Below are 18,585 nucleotides of genomic sequence, written 5' to 3' on the forward strand. Positions count from 1 at the left end.
GAAATATAATTAGCCACATGCTTTCCGGGTTTGGGAAATAATTTATTTAATACAAATTTGTCACGTGGGGGTTTTAAACGAGCCTCACACGCAGGAGAGAGAACACTTTGGTCAGTAACCGTAGTCTGCTTTGACTTCCAGCTACATTAAAACTACAGACACCTCTTCTCCCTTCTGCAGCTCTCAGATCCACAAAGCCGTTTTCTTTCTGCTTGTAAACTCTTGAGGTGATAAAGAGGTTATCAAACTGTGAGACGCGATCGGTGCAATTCCACAGCGAAGACGCCCGCCACTGTACCGGCCCTCTCGCAGCAGGGCCCGATAGCGCGATGATTGTCATTTAAGATGATTTCTGAGCTTCCCCAGTTTCGGCTCCAGACACACATGTGCCCCTCTGGCTTATGCAATGCTATTGATTCGTGCAATTTATTTCCTGTAAGTGATTTCCGTGTTGCCCTGTTCTGTAGGATTAAGGGATTTAGCTTGCTAAAATAGTACAAACCATAAATCCAAGGTATGGAGTAACTGATCCTGTTCCGACCACAGTTTATTCCATTGCCCCCTGATCTGATTAAATTAGGGTCACAATTCAAGAACATCATTATAATAAGTTCATCATTCAGAATACAGTTAAACAGTGAAAGGAAGTCACAGACAGATCTCCAATTCATTGCCACAGTGTGCCACAATCCGTAGACAAACACTTGGTGGTAGTGGTTTAAAGTAAAGCCTGTGCACACTGTTTGAACGCTATTGAAATGCCCGGCCTGCACTCCTGACCGCTTGTGTTTACCTCGGTGTGCTGATGCTTTCAGTTATTTGTGTGTGTGAATGTGACAATGGCGGTACTGAACACAGGTGTGTGTGACATCCCTTTCTTGCTTGTTACAAAAACAAACAGACCAATAAAAATTACTGATCATCATAATCTGGAGAAACAGAGGCTGTGAAACGCCACAGAGTTTAAGAAACAGAGCAAAAACGAAAGCAGTAGATGGAAAAGGAGACAGGCAGGGGAAACATAAATCCCAAAGGCAACCAGCTGCAGCCATCCTGATTCTGCAGGTCTCGAGACGCTGCGCATTATTGCTAATGCAGGCTGCTTAGGAAGGCTGATATGAGAAGGAGGGAGTTAGTGGAGGAAGGGAGTGTTACAACCTTTTGTTTTTCTATAACAATAGCAGGTGCAGAATTAAACATCCGGACAACTGGAGCTGTGGAATCCCAGGACACCCCTTTGTGTTCCAAGGAAGTTCAAGTGTGTGTGTGTGTGTGTGTGTGTGTGTGTGTGTGTGTGTGCGTGTGCATATACATAGGTTACAAAGTCCTCTACAAATTGTAGAGTTGTGCAGAGGGGAAATCTTCCCAGTTGTGGAACCATTATGGCCTGTGAGCTCCATACACATCTGACTTGTGTGTTGGCAGGATTGCCTGTCAATTCTGCTTTGAAAAGGCAAATTGTTAGAAGCAACAATAAAGAAAGAGGGCAGCGCAATGGAAACAAATAGCCCTTTGGGAACAATTTGTCTTGTTCAAGTCAATTCTGTACAGTCCAGACCAGGCTGCCTGTGACTGAGCATGTGCAGAATCAAAGATTGGATAAAGATTTCTTTATCCCGGCATTGTGCATTTGGAAGCACTTCTTCACAGCTGAAGCCATATATAAAATGAACAGCACAATTTTTGTCAACAAATAAGCCAGCACGGCCTTATATCATGAATCCTATATGATGATTATTAGTTGCAGTAGTTGTAATAATTGCTTGCTGTTAATGCCAAAAGAGATCAATCTTGCCTCCTTTAAGAATTCAATCAATCTAAATCTCCTCTCGCCTGTCTTGTGTCATCTCCCAGAGCACTCGTAGGGAAATCTATTCCCTGAAACAACCATCTTGGTTGAAACGGTCAGCTTCACAAACGGTGAAAGGAAGTCACTCTTAAAGATGTTAAGACGTTAAACGGTGAGTCTTGCAAGTGGCATTGCTTTTCTTTTACCTGCATAAACTTTAAGGAATATGCATCCCTTTAATTTAGTTCATGATACACGCTCAGACATGCCAGATGGAATCAAGAAGAGAAGCACTCTCGAATGATTTATAATAATGTGTCCTTTAATGGTGGACAGATCCTTTTTTTGGTGATGCTGGTTTCCTAACAAGTGACAATAGACACTGATTGGTTGGATTCATTAATTACTTGTGCTGCAGAAGGGATTTGGAGAGCCCACCTTCCTCCTCCTGTTTATTTCTGTAAATTATTCAGTCATGGTTATGGAGAAGTCATCGGAAAATAGCAAACCCACTGTCGGTTTCTATATTCCCAGGGCAAAACAAATGAGGGCCCCTCCACGCTGGTGAGAACAGTGCAAAGGCGGCTGTGACTCCACTGGCTGGACCGCAGACCTGCATTGCGGCCACGGTCCTCCGGGAACAAAGGAGCTTTTACCTCCGAGTGGCCTGACTGCACAGTGACACGGGATCAAGGTTTGATTCGATTACAGTACTTGTAGGAAATCCCTCCATCAATCATGTGGTACCAGCAGCCACCCTGCTGACCGGATTAAAGAAACAATCCCCCACTTGAGGAGGGAGCAAAGTTACTAATAATTTACAATCGCTGAAATCAGATAGGAACACAGGGCAACAACTACTGGAGCCAAATTTGGGAGTGTAGTACAGGGTGAAGTTCAGAAAAAATTAAATGGGGGGACATAAATAAATAGCAGTCCAGCTGCAAATGAAAGGTAATATAAATGAATGAAGGTAATATCAATATTTTTTTAAGAACAGGAGGGTGGTATAAATAAAGTAAACTAGAACTGTAATCGCCTTGTTTCACAGATTCAGCATCGACCCTCCTGATCAAATCATGATTACACTGGGTGAGCGCACCTGTAAGATCTATAAATAATAACACTATATAAACCTGGCCTTCTCAAAACATTTTGGAGCAAGTAAACTGGTATACACACAAATCTATTGGTAAATCCTTGTTACGGCCAACTTATTTATGGTTTTCAAGTGTGAAAACCTGGATTTGCACATCACAAATCATGAAAATAGAGAAGGGTGATACAGCATTTTCTTTCATATAACCATGTAGGCCACATTTCTCCCCCTGTAGTCCAGAAACCTCTCAGCTAACACCAAGAACTCTGCAAGCTTCAGAAAAACAACAAACCTAAAAGAAACTGTATATTATGATTATTATTATTTGCATTTCATGATTTTGTCTATTCATAAATATTAAACCCAACACAATCCCTTTCATGGATAGAACAGCAATAGAAACCCTGCAGTTATGGTTGTAGCCTTTATTGTTTAAAGCAGATCTTGCGTGTTTAAAGTAAACCCCAATCTGTAGCATCTGTTCTCTCTCTCTCTCTCATTGGGTTGCTGAACGTATGTTCAATTAATATCAGGAGCACTGTTAATTGGATTAATAACATGCATGCTATTTAAAAAAATGAGTGTGGATTTTGTGGGATTAATGCTCCGCGCACACAGATGACTCTTTACAAAACGCACGGGTTCGGCTCCAGCTTTCAAAGCAGACTAAAATAACTAAACCTGTTAAAAAGATTAAAAAGATTATCTGAAGCTAGACTCTTCAGGTTTCATCACTTATATGTGTGTAGGGGGTGGGGGGGGTGGAGGCTAACAACAAACATAAAACATAAACTACCAACCTTGTATCTGTGTGTGTGTGTGTGTGTGTGTGTGTGTGTGTGTGTGTGTGTGTATTTTCCTGTGGAAATCTTCGTTCTCTCGTGAGTAATTATCCCAGCTCAGGGTGGAGAATCCTGACCTGGTTACACATTACTTTGAACAAAATCCTGATTACTTCCTTTTCTTTACTCTGCTCTGTAGAGGTTTCTTAACCATCAGGATGCTTAGAAGTTTCCAGTGGTGAGTACATTAACTGATTTGACGTTCCCACGGTGCTTTCAGGTTCATCATATTTGTAATGGCACTGGCTAACCTTTGCCAGTGGTGCAGATTATTTCACGACTGTATTTATGCATTTTAATTGTCCTCATTATCATTGTTATTACACTGCATTGTTCTCGAGGTTGTGGAAAAGAGTTATAGTGCAGAATCGGTACACGACAGTGAAGCCATTGCCATTCTACGGAGCAATGAGATGACATTATCTTTCCTCACTTTCAGGAAAACAGGCACCACTGTGTTATTCATTCAGCCGTAGAGCTTAAGAAATTCATTCAGTCTATTTTCTGAGCAGAGTGACAGCGCTCTGCTTAGTGTTATTGACATACAAAAGACAGCCTATGTAAGGATCTAACTACAGTTCAAAAATAAGGTGGTGGACAAAGGCAGTCAGAGATATAAAAGAAGTGCCTCATATTAAATGGCCGAAACTGTTGCAAACCACTTCAATGCCAATATTCGCCAAATGGAGTCTTGTATTATGTGTTTAATTTATTTCTGAAATACTAACTTTGCTGTTCTTTGAGCTGTTCATAAAACAATTCATATGATGCTGCATTTGGGGTTATTAGTCTATTTTTCTAATAATTGAACCCACTATCTGAGCTAAAAGTCATGTTTAAGAGGAGCTACTGTTTCACCTACTGAACTAGATGTTTGTTTACCTGTATGGTAAAACTTATTTTCAGTATTTGAAGCTACCAACTGAAACAAATGTAACATTAAACATCCTGAGACCAATTTCAGTGGCCTAAATGAAATGTCTGGATGCTTAATTCGGTTCAAGACTTCATTGTGCTCATTTAATGAGAAAATCACAGCACAAAGTTGAAGTTCCCGGTACAAAGCAGACTGATGATTGCAAATTAATCGTTTCATTTTAGAGACCGCACACAACTGTCACCCAATATCTCCCCCTTAATCTCACAGCTACATTTTACATTTCATTCTTTAAATAAATGTTTTTATATATATATATATATATATATATATATATATATATATATATATATATATATATATAAGATAGATGGCGATGCCTATTTTGAATTGCTTTTATTTTAAATGACAGTGAAGCACGTTGAACGTGGAAGCCCAGCACAAGGTTAATAAATGTACACGGGCAATTATACAGATCCAAAGTGGGAGCAGTAAAGTGTCAGAGAAGTGATGGGGACTTTGCTGTGTCAAACTACGTGCTATTAGATGGCACACACAGCATACACTGGAGCAGTAATTAAATGTAGCCCCGCATTTATTCATGTTTGACACAGATGTCCCACTTTTATTCACTAACCTTCAAACGCCTGGCATAGAGAGATTATTATTGTTATTAGTAATACGAGTCGGTGATACTGCTGCTGAAGCTACTATATATATTAGGCATCTGGACACTTAATTTGGGCCACTATAATTTGTCTCAAGATGTTTAATGTTACATTTGTGCTGTTTGTTAGCTTTAAATACTGAAAATAAGTTGTACCATACAGGTAAACAAAAAGACTCAAAATCTAGTTCAGTAGGGTGAAACAGTAGCTCAGATAGTGGTTTATTAGAAAAACAGACTCATAACCCCAAACAAGTACTGCAGCATCATATGAATTATTTTATGAACAGCTCGTGACTCAAAGAACAGCAAAGTGACTAACTTTGTCACTAATTCTGGTGAAAAATATATAAATACAAGACTATATTTGCGTTGCAGTGGCTTACAGCAATAAAGTACATGGGTACTGGCATGTGGAAATATGATTAACAATAACACAGTGTCAATTATGCCATCTCTTCCATGAAAAGGAACTCTTCTTTTTTGAATACATTTCTCATTTTCCAGTTCTGCATTACAGATTATTACATCATTGTGTTCTTCTAAACGCAACCCCCCAGTGAGGACACAAACCAGAGCCTGTGACTGGTCTCAGATAAGAACAGGCCCCCCAAGGATTCCCGCTCAGAACAAGTGTCTACATTCAAATGGATCATACATCTTCATCATGTTTCTTTATCATACGTTTATTTCTGTCTCTTTTTTATGTCTGCTCTTTTACATTACTGGCACTTAATATTAATATTGATTAAAACCAACTTTATAATAAGCAGAGGTGCTGTCCTGGCGGTTGTAGTCATCAATCAATGTTGTCCTTCTGATGGATTAATTTGGTGTTTGTGGCAGGGATATGAGTATGAAAACTTTATGAAGGCAGCGAAACACATCTGGATGCAGAGGCTGTGCGTCGGAGGCACTGCTCGAAAAGATGCATCTTGAGTTCATTCATTTGTATTATTGTGATGTTAAAACACGCATAACTGTGCTGTGACCCCCACCATAGTATATTCAATTATAACAAGCAATCTTCCCGTTTAAAAGATCCCAATCCCAACTCAGCACTAGAGCTCAAAGAAACGTACAAGCATGCCGGGTCATAATACTTGGGATTTATTTATTGAACTTAATTGCATGACTTTTATTGTTCCCCCCCCCCACCGCCGTTTTATTCTGAAACCATGCTGGCCACAGTCAAATAAATGATGGCAACGTTTCCTAGTCCCTCTGCTATTGATGTGCGAACACGTGATTGAACTCGCCACATGTGCAGTCAACACGCTTTCCGTTACGACGCTTATTTTAAATACTACCCGCCTGCCGCCGAGGTCCCACTCGCACACAGACACAGCGCAAACCTCAAACCACACCATGTCCAGCCCATTGGCCACAGCTAACCCCCCGGCACTACCCGTCCGCGACCCCGTCTTCCTATGCCGCTTGAAGATAATCAATAACATCAATAACTCGCACCCTGAAAAAAGAAGAAACCCTTCCGATTGGGCGCGCCAATTGTCAATCATAAACGAAGTCCCTACCCACTACTGCTGGCTCCACCCCCACAAACCCTCACAGGGAGCTCTTATTGGCTGGCAGGAACTTTAGACCTACCCCCTGCTGCTGACTCCACCCCACTAGCCCGCCCCGTGAATGCTCATTGGCTACCGCCCGTGTCCGTTGCAACCCTTCTCATCCAATCCGCAGCGAGGGGGCCGAGCCCCGTGGTTAATACACTCTCGCACTGGCGCTGGAGGACCGTACCGACCCCGAGCGCACCGCAGAAGAGCGGCGAGACGAGAGCGACTAACCGGGAGAGATTTTGGGTTTTTCTTCCTTCCCTCCGCGCCGACGCTAACGAACAAATCACGATTTGTCGGGAGGGCCGGCTCAACACCAGCAATCGCATCGTGGGGGGGGGGAACCGAGGGATCTGATCTGCAAGTTTTTGTTTTTTGGGGGTTAAAAAGAGAGGCATCGCGTCTGGCGCTGCTCGTATAGTCCGGCGCAAAGATGATGGTGGGGGAGATCGAAGTGAAGGAGAGACCGAGGCCGAGTCCCGACTATCTGATGCAGCTGCTCAACGAGAAGAAGCTGATGGCGAGTTTGCCCAATCTCTGCGGCATCTTCACCCACCTCGAGAGACTCCTCGACGAAGGTAAAACTGCCCGGGGACCCGGGGAGGGGGGAGGCGGCGCTCACTCCGGCGGCGCTGCGGCAGTGCGGGCTGGCGGGCAGGGCTCACCCCGCTCCCAACTTCGCAAAGTCTCCGAGAGCCGGGCGTCCGCGCCGAGAGCCCCGGAGAGCCGCAGGCAGCACTCGCTCTCTCTCGCTCTCTCCTGCGCAAAGTTGTAGCCGTCTGTACTCCGTGTAGGGTAGTTTGTGGATCCCGAATACAGTCCCCCCGTCCCCCTCGGTTGTGTTCAGGCTGAGCGGGATCCAGGTGAAAAGTTTTCCGGGCTGCGTGTCCAGCCCCGGCCGTGACCCCCTCTCTCTCCCCCGTTACGGCGCCGCTCTCCGCCATGCTGCTGAGTTTGGGCTTACTTTGTTTTTCCGGGAGGGAAATGTCGCTGCTGTTGGTGGATACAGGACCGATTTGGGGAACATCTAGCCGTCAATAGCCGCCTCTCAAACGACGGGCCGAGCTTGTGTGGACGCGGTTGTGCCCGATGCGTCTGCGTCGTGGGCTGGCGAGGGCAGCGATGCAGGAATAAACACGGAAATGCCTCTCGGATGATTCCGCGGATGAATCCGTGCACTGGCCAGGGTTTTCCAGACAGGTTTGGGAAGCGGCGTGTGGGGGGGCTGGGCAGACCTTTAAATCAACTTTTCATTAGTTGTGTCGCGGTAGGGAGGCTCTGTGCAAAGTTTGCAGTGCCCCACCACAAGCCTGTTGCGCACCAGAAATTCATAACTTTCATGCAATGGCCGGGATGGCTGGTTTTGTTGGCAACGGATAGAAAGTAACGGGCTGGTGGAAAAGTGTGCGGAGGAAGCCTTGCGTTCACGCCGATCGCCGTATTTGTGTCTTTAATTCGAGGTAAAGTGGATGTTTTATGTAATCTTGATGACACGGCGACGCTAGAGAGCGCCACTTTCCCCACGTTTTCGGTGTGTTTTTGTTTTTTCACACGCACTGCAATTATGTGCGAAGTTTAGATACCCAAGGTGCTGTGTTGCTGGGGATTTGATGAAATGCCCACATTGTTTCAGTTAGAAACGCAACCCGCGCTCTCCTGCCAGCCGTGTATCAGTGGGGGGAGACATTGTATCCGCGTTGGACAGGCTTCGTGTGTCTTTGCAGACGTCGTGCACACTGAATGTAAAGTCCTGTCTTTGTTGTAATTGCACCGAGTAATGAAATGCGCGGTTGTTTACGCAGCGCGTCTGCGCATGCCATTCCTGCGCAGCCGGCGCTCCTCACCGTGTCAACGGGTTCGGCAACATTTCTGCCATATTTCTCCAAGTCAGCTGAAGCCGGTTTAAGTTGCACAAACTAATTCCCCTCTCAGATTATTTTATTCGTTGTATTGCGTTCATACTCTTACAAATAGTGTCCGGCCTAATTCGGATTGTTCCCGAGGGCTCTTTAAAACCCTTCCGTGCTTGTGTATTCTGTTTCATGCCCCCCCCACCTTTACTGTGAACACTGATTATATTCACGAGGTTTGCAAAGAGACAGACAGCCCCCCTGCCTGCATCAGAGTTGCCTCCTCTCTCTCTCTCTCTCCCTTTGTCCCTGGACTTAAGTGGCTGCTGGTTTGGGCCCCCACCCCTTTGCTCTTACTGGGACTCTGACAAGAATGGCTGAACCTGGCAATGCACTGAGCTTGTTTTTAAATAGTTTTTCGTGCAGTTTCTAGACACAAGTTTCACCATTCAATGAAAATAAGATAATTAGCTTTTTCTTCCAACTTTAGGAAAGTTTTCATGTTTCTAAACTTGGCTAAACCAGACAAACACTACGCCCTTTCAGCCTCCGCAGCCTTGTAAACAGAACCCCCTCTTCCTTTGAGAGAAGCGCAGGATGTGAGGTCATTGGGGAGGTAACCTCTATCACAAGCTGCGAGTGTTTTTAACCCCCCCCCCCACACACAAGTTTCAATTCCAAGAAGAAAAAAGGAAAAAGCAGGAAAGATTGCTTCTAAAAGTGCGTAGTGTGATCTTCCCAACTGACGTCTTCATTTATACGCCACGGTTCTGTGATGTGGCTGTTTAGAGGCTGGCAGTCGCATGTCGCCTGCGTTTCTGGGTGAGCTGTCGGCGTGTGAGAGCTCATAAGCAGTGTCTGGGTGCTTTCTTGACTGCCTGTATCATTTCACAAACTCATCTGTTCTAAAGCTGTGCAGGTCCACCGATTTGCATGGTTTATTGCAGCCGAAGCACAATCCCCCCCGCTGCTCTTTGCATTCTTGTGTAGCACAGCTCTCCTGGCAGTCCTGCACTGTTTTGCACACTCCTCAGACTGAGCTACAGGAATGCTAACTTCCTCCCCTAGTTTATTGGCATGCTAGGCTTCTTCCACTAAACAAGTTAGGGCTGTCCTGCCACTTCCCACTGTGGAGGAAATAAAATGCACTCCCTCCCAGTGGCCTGTGAAGGATTGAAGTTGTGTGTGTGTGTGTGTATATATATATTTAATATGTATGAGGTATTCTAGTGAAAGGAAAAAAAACACTGAATTGAGCAAATGACCACTGACTTATTTTACATTAACTTCTGCTTCGAATCCTTATCCGGAATGGTTTTGCCTGCTATTGTGTGGTGTGTAGTGCTAACGTGTCAGTATTTGTGATCTGCATCAGATCCTGTTGTGAAACCACACTCAACCCCCCCCACCCCCCCACACACACACACACACACACACACACAGCCACCCCTGCCCCCCCCTTCCTCTTTTCTCTTTTGCAGTGTCTCTTATCTAGCAAATCAAGAAATGGACTCAGGCCTGGTACAGTCAGTCGAGTGCTGCTGCTATTCTGGTCGCTGGGCAAAGTGTCATTGGGAACAACGGCATCTGTCCCCTGTTGATCAAGGTGACACCGAGAGGAATTGGTGAGAGCGGCATCGGCAGCTGAGTGGCATCCAGAACATACCGTCTGGAAAAAAACCCCGAAAAAAACAAAACAAAACAGCAGGCCTCTTTGGTAACCATTTCCCTTCGGCCACGCTTTCTAGTTGTCACCTGCCCAGAGCTGTCCTGGCAGGCATCTCCACATTCCTCCCCTGTTTAACTCCTTACGTGTCTGTTTGGTCACTTCCAAAGGGACGGATAACTGACACCGTCACCCGCCCTCGGCACTCTGAACTTCAACAACTGCTCCCGTCTCTTGAGTTCTCTTGGCAGGAAGCACGGGGGCATGCGGATTAAACACATCTATACACCGACGGGGAGAAGGGATTAGAGCTGCCCAAGGTCACTCTGTTGGTGTGACACGGCTTTTCAGAAAATTCCCTTGCGTTGCAGTTGTGCGCCTTTTAGAGGTGACGCCAACTGTTTTGTTTGTGCCTAGGGATCGTTTTTCCTTTTATAAAAGGGAAGACGGCAGCAACAGCAGAATGGTGTTTTTTGTCCCCCCCCCCCCCAGTTTGTTTGTGTTAACAGTGTGCTGTCTCCACATTGTCACACTAAACACTTGTCCCATTTATTAGCCTTTACCCAGATCCCAAAGCTCCTTTTCTGAGAACGAATTTCAGGCAAGTCAAATACCAGAACCGGCACTGCTTTACATTGCATTTAATGCACTCTTGTTCCGGGACTTAAGTTGGCTGTTGGAATTATTTGTGCTTTGCTATTTTGAGGTTTATTTTGAGAAACCTAAAACCGTTCTGTTCATGAGTGGTTATGACTAGGACTGGGGAACTGGACATATTTTTCTTATCGCCTAAAGTGTGTATAGTTCTCTTTAAATTCCCCCCCTTTTTTCTCTGTAGTAAACCTTTGCTTTTAACTCAGGTTAGCATCTACCTGTAATCTGCAAACATTTTCAATGCGCACAAAATGCCCCAGACTGGTTTACAGAAGTAGCTTGAACTCGGAGCGGACGTGGATTGGTATCGGACTACAGGAAAAGCAAACAAGTTGGTGGCTCTTTTTGTGACCCCAAAGCCCCGGGAATTGTGTGCAGTGGAACAGGATATAGTATTGTACCATCCCTTGTGGGCTGGGCCTTGAATGACAGTCATCCGTTTAGATCAGAAGAGAATTCCCCACCCAAGGCTCCTCCGTGTGGCCCCTGTGCTCTTTCACTGCAGCACGGTTGTTGAGTTGTTCAAACGGTGCTGTGGAATATCCCTACAATAGCCCTGTGACTTGCTCTTGGATTTCAGCACGGTCCTCGTGTGGGCGTGCGCTATAAATGGAATGATCATGTAGCACACGCACAGTCATGGTGAGCTTTTATACTGGCTATTGTTTATTTTTGACAAGTTTGTAAGGAGGATAAGTAATTTAATATGTGAATTGACCATCCCCGTTTGTCCTCTTTGGTTGTTTGTTGTTTAAACCCACTGTTAGGATTCTCTTACTGCTCTTCGTTGGCACTGCTGCCTCCTGCAGAGGTCACCCTTTTCGAGTGTCCCACCAGGCCAGACTTGCACAACCTTTGACACGCAATCAATTTGTTATCTACAGAGATAAGTAGAGTATCTTAAAAGGCATTCCTGTCTCTCTGAAATATTCAAGATGGTTAAAAACCTACCCCCACCTCCCTGCAACTTCTCAAATTTTAAACTACAACTTTTACGCTGGAAGGAGGAACGGGCCCACAGAGCAGTGTTTTGTTGTTGTTTTTGTCTGACTCACTGCGTGTTCTCTGCTGGGAGAGTCGGTGTCATGGATTTTAGTCGGGCCTTGCTGATTTACTTATTTTATTTATTTTTTGCCTTCAAAGGTTATATTGATTCATGTGTTCAAAATCCTGAAGGGAACAGACAAATATGACCCTAACATCGACAAACAACAAAGAGCTGGCATCGCAACTTGAAATTGCGATTAGGCTTTTGCAGGGGTCTGGTGAAATCTGAGTGGTGTAGCTGAAGCTTTGTCCCTTGGTTCCTTCAAGGCAGGAATGCATGAAATGTTTGGATTGATGAGCCACTCAGGAACCAGAATGTGCTACAAGGCTTTCCTTCATTTTGTTAACGCTCTCCTAAGAAGGGGCAGGTCTTGACAGAATTTCAGACGAGTTTCTCGGCCATGTGCACGATCGTTATCTGATTCCTGCATGCAGTGTGTTTCTGCACACGTTGGCATCTGGTCTCCCTCCTGTTTGGGCCTGAATGACTGATAAAGCCCTCAGCCACCGAGCCCCTTTTATCTCGGCCCCTTTCCAGTACAGACAGTGCTGGGGCTTTTATCTTAACCCTTCCTGGGGTCTTATTCCCTCTGCACCCGCTGCACTTTTTTCTACGTTGGTTTAAAGTAATGACAACAACACTGTTAATCAAGAGAGGCTCGTCTGTCACAATTGTTAATGTTCTGGAGGTTGATGGTGATGTTCATGCCAAGGAAGGCAGTAGAAATGCTCGGTAACGCACCTTAAGTGTCACATTGAAGTGCTACGTTAATGCGATTGTGAGAAGGTGCGTTGACTCGAGAGGGAAGTGAGGTGAGGGCTAATGTAACAGTTTCAGGGCATTTCACATTTAGGTGACTGTCACAGAGGTCTTGTAAATGAGGAGTTCATTTTTCATTAAGCAGCAGTGACATTGTAATTTTATAGAATGTATAGCTCTGTCATAAACTGATGGTTTCTAAAGTGACATACCCACACAGTGACACTTCTTACAGTAAGTTTAGGCAGTAAAAAGTGTTTGCTTGCATGTAAAGTAAAAGTAACGCTGTTTTATAAGAGGAAGTAACGCCCAGCAGCAGACGGGAAAGAATTGTTTAACATTTGCCTTTTTTTGGGGACTTGAGGAAATCTAACAATGTTTTAAATGTCTGCCTTTTAAGTTGTGGGATCAGAGAACAAACGCACACCCGGTCTTCTCATTCAACTCAGGGCTGTCTTTGTTTCCCGTGTCTTATTTTAATACATTTGTAACTTCCTTACTGAGAGCTTCTGGGATAGCATGTCTGTCTTTGTTTTTTTTTCTCTCTCTCTCTCCTCTGCTCCCCCTCCCAGCATCCCATTCTTCAGGAATGCGTGAGGCCTCTCCCTGCACATTCTTCGGCTGCCTGGAATAGCTCTCGGGCCTCTCAGACCCTGCAGTCCTACTTGTTTTTATGGATCTTGAAGTTGTGCTGCTGTTATGTCAATTACCAAACTAACGCAAGTCATTTTTCTTGTATCTTCACAATCCTTTTTTTTTTTAATATATTGTCTCGGCATGCAAACCCACAAGGGGACATGCTGTGCCGTGCCGTGCCGTGTCTAACTTGCTTTAACCACACTCGGCCTTATGGAGTACTTCAGGGTGATTTGCAGTCCTAATCTGAATGACCAGAGTTTCTTGACCGGTTCTTTACACCTCTTACACAACTGAGCAACTTTGAAGTGTCGCCTCTCCACTTTTAGCACCTAACTTGTGTTCTTAATAATATTAAAAACCTATAAAGATGAATTCAGTTCTATATTATATTTTAAAGTTATGAATAAGTTTGTGCTCCAGAGTGGACTGCTGTGTTGTGAAAAGTTCCTCAACTCCTGAGCCTTTAGACTACAGGTTTCAGATCCAGCACCGATGTTCCTCTCCTTTCAGCCCATAGATAATGAGAAGATGGGGATATGAAGCTATTTTATGGACATTTTAAGTGGTTCGTCGTCGTCTTGAGAACTGAGTGGCAGTGTTAGTATTGCAATGTAAACCCATCCCTTGCCAAAACACAGTTGGATGTTATGTTATGTGTTGGGCATATGGAAAAATTACGCCAGCTTGACCGCTTGGGATTGTCAAATGGTTTGAAGGTGTGGGGGTGGGGAGGTTCTATTTACAGAAGTTTAGGTATTGACATTCACTTCTGCAACATTAACAACTGACCGTTACCTCGCTAGACCTCCAGTGAAACCTCTTCTGGGGGGGGAATGTTTTGCTTACAGCATATTCTGATGCTAATTCGCTCGTGTCCTCTGGAGCGATTCCCCACTCGTAAAAGCTTCAATCGATCAATTTCCCTGCAGTTTGCAATCCCAGCCACTCCTGATGATATTCCGTGTTCTACATCAGCCATGAATAATTTACCTGACTGGAAACATCTTGCGTCGTTCCCGTGATGATACGGCGTGCTTCGGGAGGGACAGCTGTGCATTAACCTCCCCTTGGGGAAGAAATAAACCCCATCCGTCGCTTTTAACACTGTGTCATCAAACGGGAAGAAAATAAAATCCCCTCTCCCTGGAGATCCCAATGTTTTAACGTCTGTCTTCCCAGAGCGACCGTCAATTCTATTTGCTCTTTATTTTTAAGGTCTTGCAGTTTCTGTAGCCTCTTGGGAGCGTAGTAGGCTGACATAAATAAGTGACTGTAACTGACATGATGGACTGCGTATAAAGCGTGTTAAACACTGGCTGTGTGTGCAGGAGTAGTAATGCAAGTGTTTGACTTTGAGATTCTACATATCTTTTCTTTTGTGGTAACTTTTCTGATGCTGGCCTTAAAATCGCAGAGAAGGGGTCAAGTTAATTGCTGCAAACCCAAAGGGATGTCTAATGATCAGGGTACAGCTGCTGCCAGAGTGGCAGATTCAGAGCTGTGCGTCTCTGTTACGGAGGCGGCGAGCTCTCGATGAAAGCCCGGCCTGCTGAACCGCGAGTAAATTTTAACAAGCCACATTAGGCACGGGGCATTTACTGTAAGGGACCATTCATGCCCTATGGTGGGAATTAGGGAAAAAAACTAAACTAATCTGGAACAGTCACTATGTGTAACTTTATATTGTGTAATAATATTTTCGATGTACTTCTAATTTAGCGTGATCTCTGTGAAATATGCTTATGTTCTCTGAAGCGGTTTTCTTGTGGTCATACAATTTGCCCATTTATGCTTTAGCATTTTCAAAATTTGCTGAATGTAGTTTTGACCCTGTCGGCAGGAGAGGTTTGGGGTGTGTCGCAGAGAGAGAACTACTCTAGTTTTGCCGTCTAGACTCATTGATCTATTTTTTTATTTTTTCCCCTCCCTTGATTTCAGTGTGCCTGTGCTTCACTCCTGTAATTTGGGCCAGAAATCATGAGTTACTGTTAAACATGGCTGACGGAATCCAGGGGGGTTTTCATTAACCGGCTTTCTTGTTTTATTTTAATCTATTGAATGGGAGAATTGTTTTGATTGCGTTTGCCGTCTGTAGTGAGGGTAGGAGCAAATGCAGGCCGAGGCCCTTGGATTATCATGCTGGGTTTTAGATGAAGAATTAGAGGCCTCTCAGATAAGGAAACAATTAAGATAAATTAATCTGAAAACTGAGTGAATCATTGGAGATACCTTTGGGTTGACAATAAATGTTGTCGTCAGGAGAGAAGTCTGTGTGGCTGCTGTGTTGGAGTGAGGTCATCACTGACTGGCTGGGGTTGGGGGGCAGTGTCCAGTCAGGCCTTTGTGGGTTTTTGTTTTACCCGCTGATTAGAAACTGTATTGTGGTGCCCATACTTGGCGGCATCGCTATCCTTACTCTTGTAAATGGCACGTGCTTAAGTCATAAATGAAGATTAATACGCATTTAATTTCCATGATAAGATAAACAAACGCCTCCTATCTAACTTTTTTTTCTGTCAAAATTTGTTTGATTTCTGCAGGTATAAAATATTTGCACCTGTGAAGGTTTTTCTTTTGTTTCAGTTTTGTTAGCATTCTTTTATTTTTGCTTTGTGGTTTGGTGGACCATGATGTATTTTTAGTGTTCTCTTTCTGGCTGTGCTATTGGTTTCTATGGGCCTACGTGTTTATATTCTGGGACCACCAAAACAACAAATCTTCAGGTTGGGAATTTGGTAAATGGCTCAACCTTTCACATACTCAAACAAAGCTTTATCAGCTTTGTTTTTGATGGAGAGCACTTGTTTGAATTGGACCAACTTGTCTTTCAGTAACGGAATGTTCCAGTTGGGAAATGTTGCCTTGTTTTTCTGTCCCGCTGCTCTGTTTTGCTTACAAATTTAGTAACCACACCCATTTTATTTAATTTTATTTTGTCGGTCAGCTTTTCTGCAGATTTTGAATTCTGAAAAGCCAATTGTCAGTGCCTTTGAAACTGTGTACAATGTGTAAACCTACAGACCGATGCAGAAAAATCCTATTCATGAACAATGTACTCCATTTGCTACAGTTGCAGCTGTTTTCGTCTTAAGCAAAGAGGAGATTCTTTTCAACACCTTTTAGCTCCCAGAAGCTACTGGTTACATTTAATATCTTTCAGCACTTCCAATAAAAAAAAAAAAAGTGAAAAAAAGTATTTGAATTTGTTTTGATGAAGCTAACTGTCAATCTTGCACAAAGCTTTCAGATACTTTGCAGGTGGTCTTTGTGCCTTGTTCCTGACATCAGTTGCTCCTCTGCAAATCCATAGTCACTGGATCTAAGAGTCTGTGCTCACCTGCATGACAATGGGGGCTCTTTCTTATTTCCTATCTTTATAAAAACAAATAGGATAAAACCCAAAACAGGTTTGTGCGACTTGCTTGGGAGTTGGTTTGTTTTTTCCCCTCCACTGGGAACCATTGTATCCCACAGCCCCAGAGTGTCTGCGAGCTGCACTTTAAAACTGATGTGTATCTGAGTGTTCGTCTCGTTCGATGAAGCGCCTCTCTGATTGGCTGACACTCTCACGCCAGAGCAGGAACAGGCTGCCTGTGTATAGTCTCCCTCCAGTATCATTCGTTCCTTTGAACCCTTTGCTTTTGTTCATAGTCCAGGGCCTGAGAAGGGAGGCCTGACCCTCGTCTCGCAGTAATTCAGCCCAAGGGGGAGTAGGCCCTCGTTCTTGATCGCTTCTGCGAACCAGCGCTGTTAAAGGGTTTTAACCGGAGTTTGTCTCTTTGCATTAGACCTCCGTGACTGTAGCTCTGCCCAGCATGGCATCACCCTGACTTGGAGATTGCTTCTGGCAGGGACTACTGTGCTACAAGTGATTAATAATTTTCTATTTATCTTTTTTTTTTTTTTTTATGCAAGCTTTTCAGAAATTAAGCTTCAGCATTCATTTTTAAAGCTTAGCTGACTTTCAGCTTAAGTTGATTTGGGCCATTTCCAAGAAGTGCCACAGGAAAACGGGTCAGATTGCTCACTCTTCCAAGGCCTGATGGTCATGCTGTACCTCGAGCCTCACAGCAGTTGACCGAAGAGGAGCCCTGGGCCCATGTTCTTGGGCTTGAAGGATTAATATTGCATAGAAGCTTGTCAACAGTCTCTTTGCTTGGTGTTTATGATGACACCCTTTAAGTTTGTCCGAGACTGGGTATCGCCCACAAAATGGACAGCCATGCTGTTCTCCAGTGCAGTGCGATGCACTGACCTAACATGTTGGAAAGTAATGCATATGATTTGAACAGTCCGCAATGGCACCAAAACCTAGAATCCTCCAATTTGACAACCAGTTTCTTGTTTATATTACTGTGTATTTTTGTTTTAAATCTTCTATTCTTAAATGTCTTTTTGGCTTTTCCAATTCGGAAGCATTCATTATTAATCGGCTTGGTAAACCCAGCACCGCTCGGCAAATTGTGCACCGGCCTGTGGGGAATCCTGGTCACAGGCTTTGGCAAAGTCCCGCTTGGAACCGGCCCAGTCAGGACAGCAGGTGCTCCGAGCTCTGGCTTTTACCAGCTCGAGCCCCACCCTCACCTTGTGTTACCTGCTGAAAAATGAGTGAGTTTTAAGTGTGTGTGGGGGGGAAAAAAGTCCCCTTTTTCTTGTCAGACACTGCCTCTGTTTGGAGAGCAGTGTGAGTATGGCCATCTGGTTTCAGACCGCAGCAATGCAACATCATTGAACAGGCCTCGATAAGATCTTTCACTCTTGACTGTTACATTCAGGAGTATTTCCACACTGACATTGCTTAATTGGCTTTAGCAGCACTAAATTAATGTCTGCCCACAGGACACGTGGTTATTTAGGGCAAGTGATACTGTATTGGAATGCAATGGAATTAAATGAAACCCAATTCTTTTCAGTTTCAATTTGTCTCTAGCTTATTGCAGGGTAAGTTCAGGTTATTATTACATGTTGACTGTAGGAAACCAGGCCTACAAATCTGTGTGCAACACATTTGAGTGGCCAGTTCCTTCCTTCCTTCCTCTTATGACAACAGGGACCTTCCTGTCATTGTGCATTCTGAGTTCAAGAATAGTTATGTGTTTCCTGTATACGTTCTCAGGATTA

The 18,585-nt window shown here is 44.2% G+C and overlaps 1 protein-coding gene across 7 annotated transcripts in view; it reads left to right on the top strand.

Moving 5' to 3' along the window:
* Nucleotides 1-7,014: 7,014 nt before the first annotated feature.
* The window catches only part of qkia (QKI, KH domain containing, RNA binding a), an 80,048-nt gene continuing 68,477 nt past the window's right edge, over nucleotides 7,015-18,585 (top strand). For 6 of the 7 annotated variants that reach the window (XM_066717478.1, XM_066717479.1, XM_066717482.1 and 3 more), the window contains exon 1: nucleotides 7,016-7,426. In XM_066717478.1, coding sequence (XP_066573575.1) covers nucleotides 7,282-7,426 — 145 coding nt within the window. In that variant the 5' untranslated portion in view covers nucleotides 7,016-7,281. Of the gene's footprint in view, nucleotides 7,427-18,585 lie in introns of all 7 variants that reach the window. The other variant, XM_066717480.1, reaches the window with a different exon arrangement.

The sequence above is a fragment of the Amia ocellicauda genome, chromosome 11 (genome assembly GCF_036373705.1).
Source record: "Amia ocellicauda isolate fAmiCal2 chromosome 11, fAmiCal2.hap1, whole genome shotgun sequence".
Taxonomy (NCBI): Eukaryota; Metazoa; Chordata; class Actinopteri; order Amiiformes; family Amiidae; genus Amia; species Amia ocellicauda.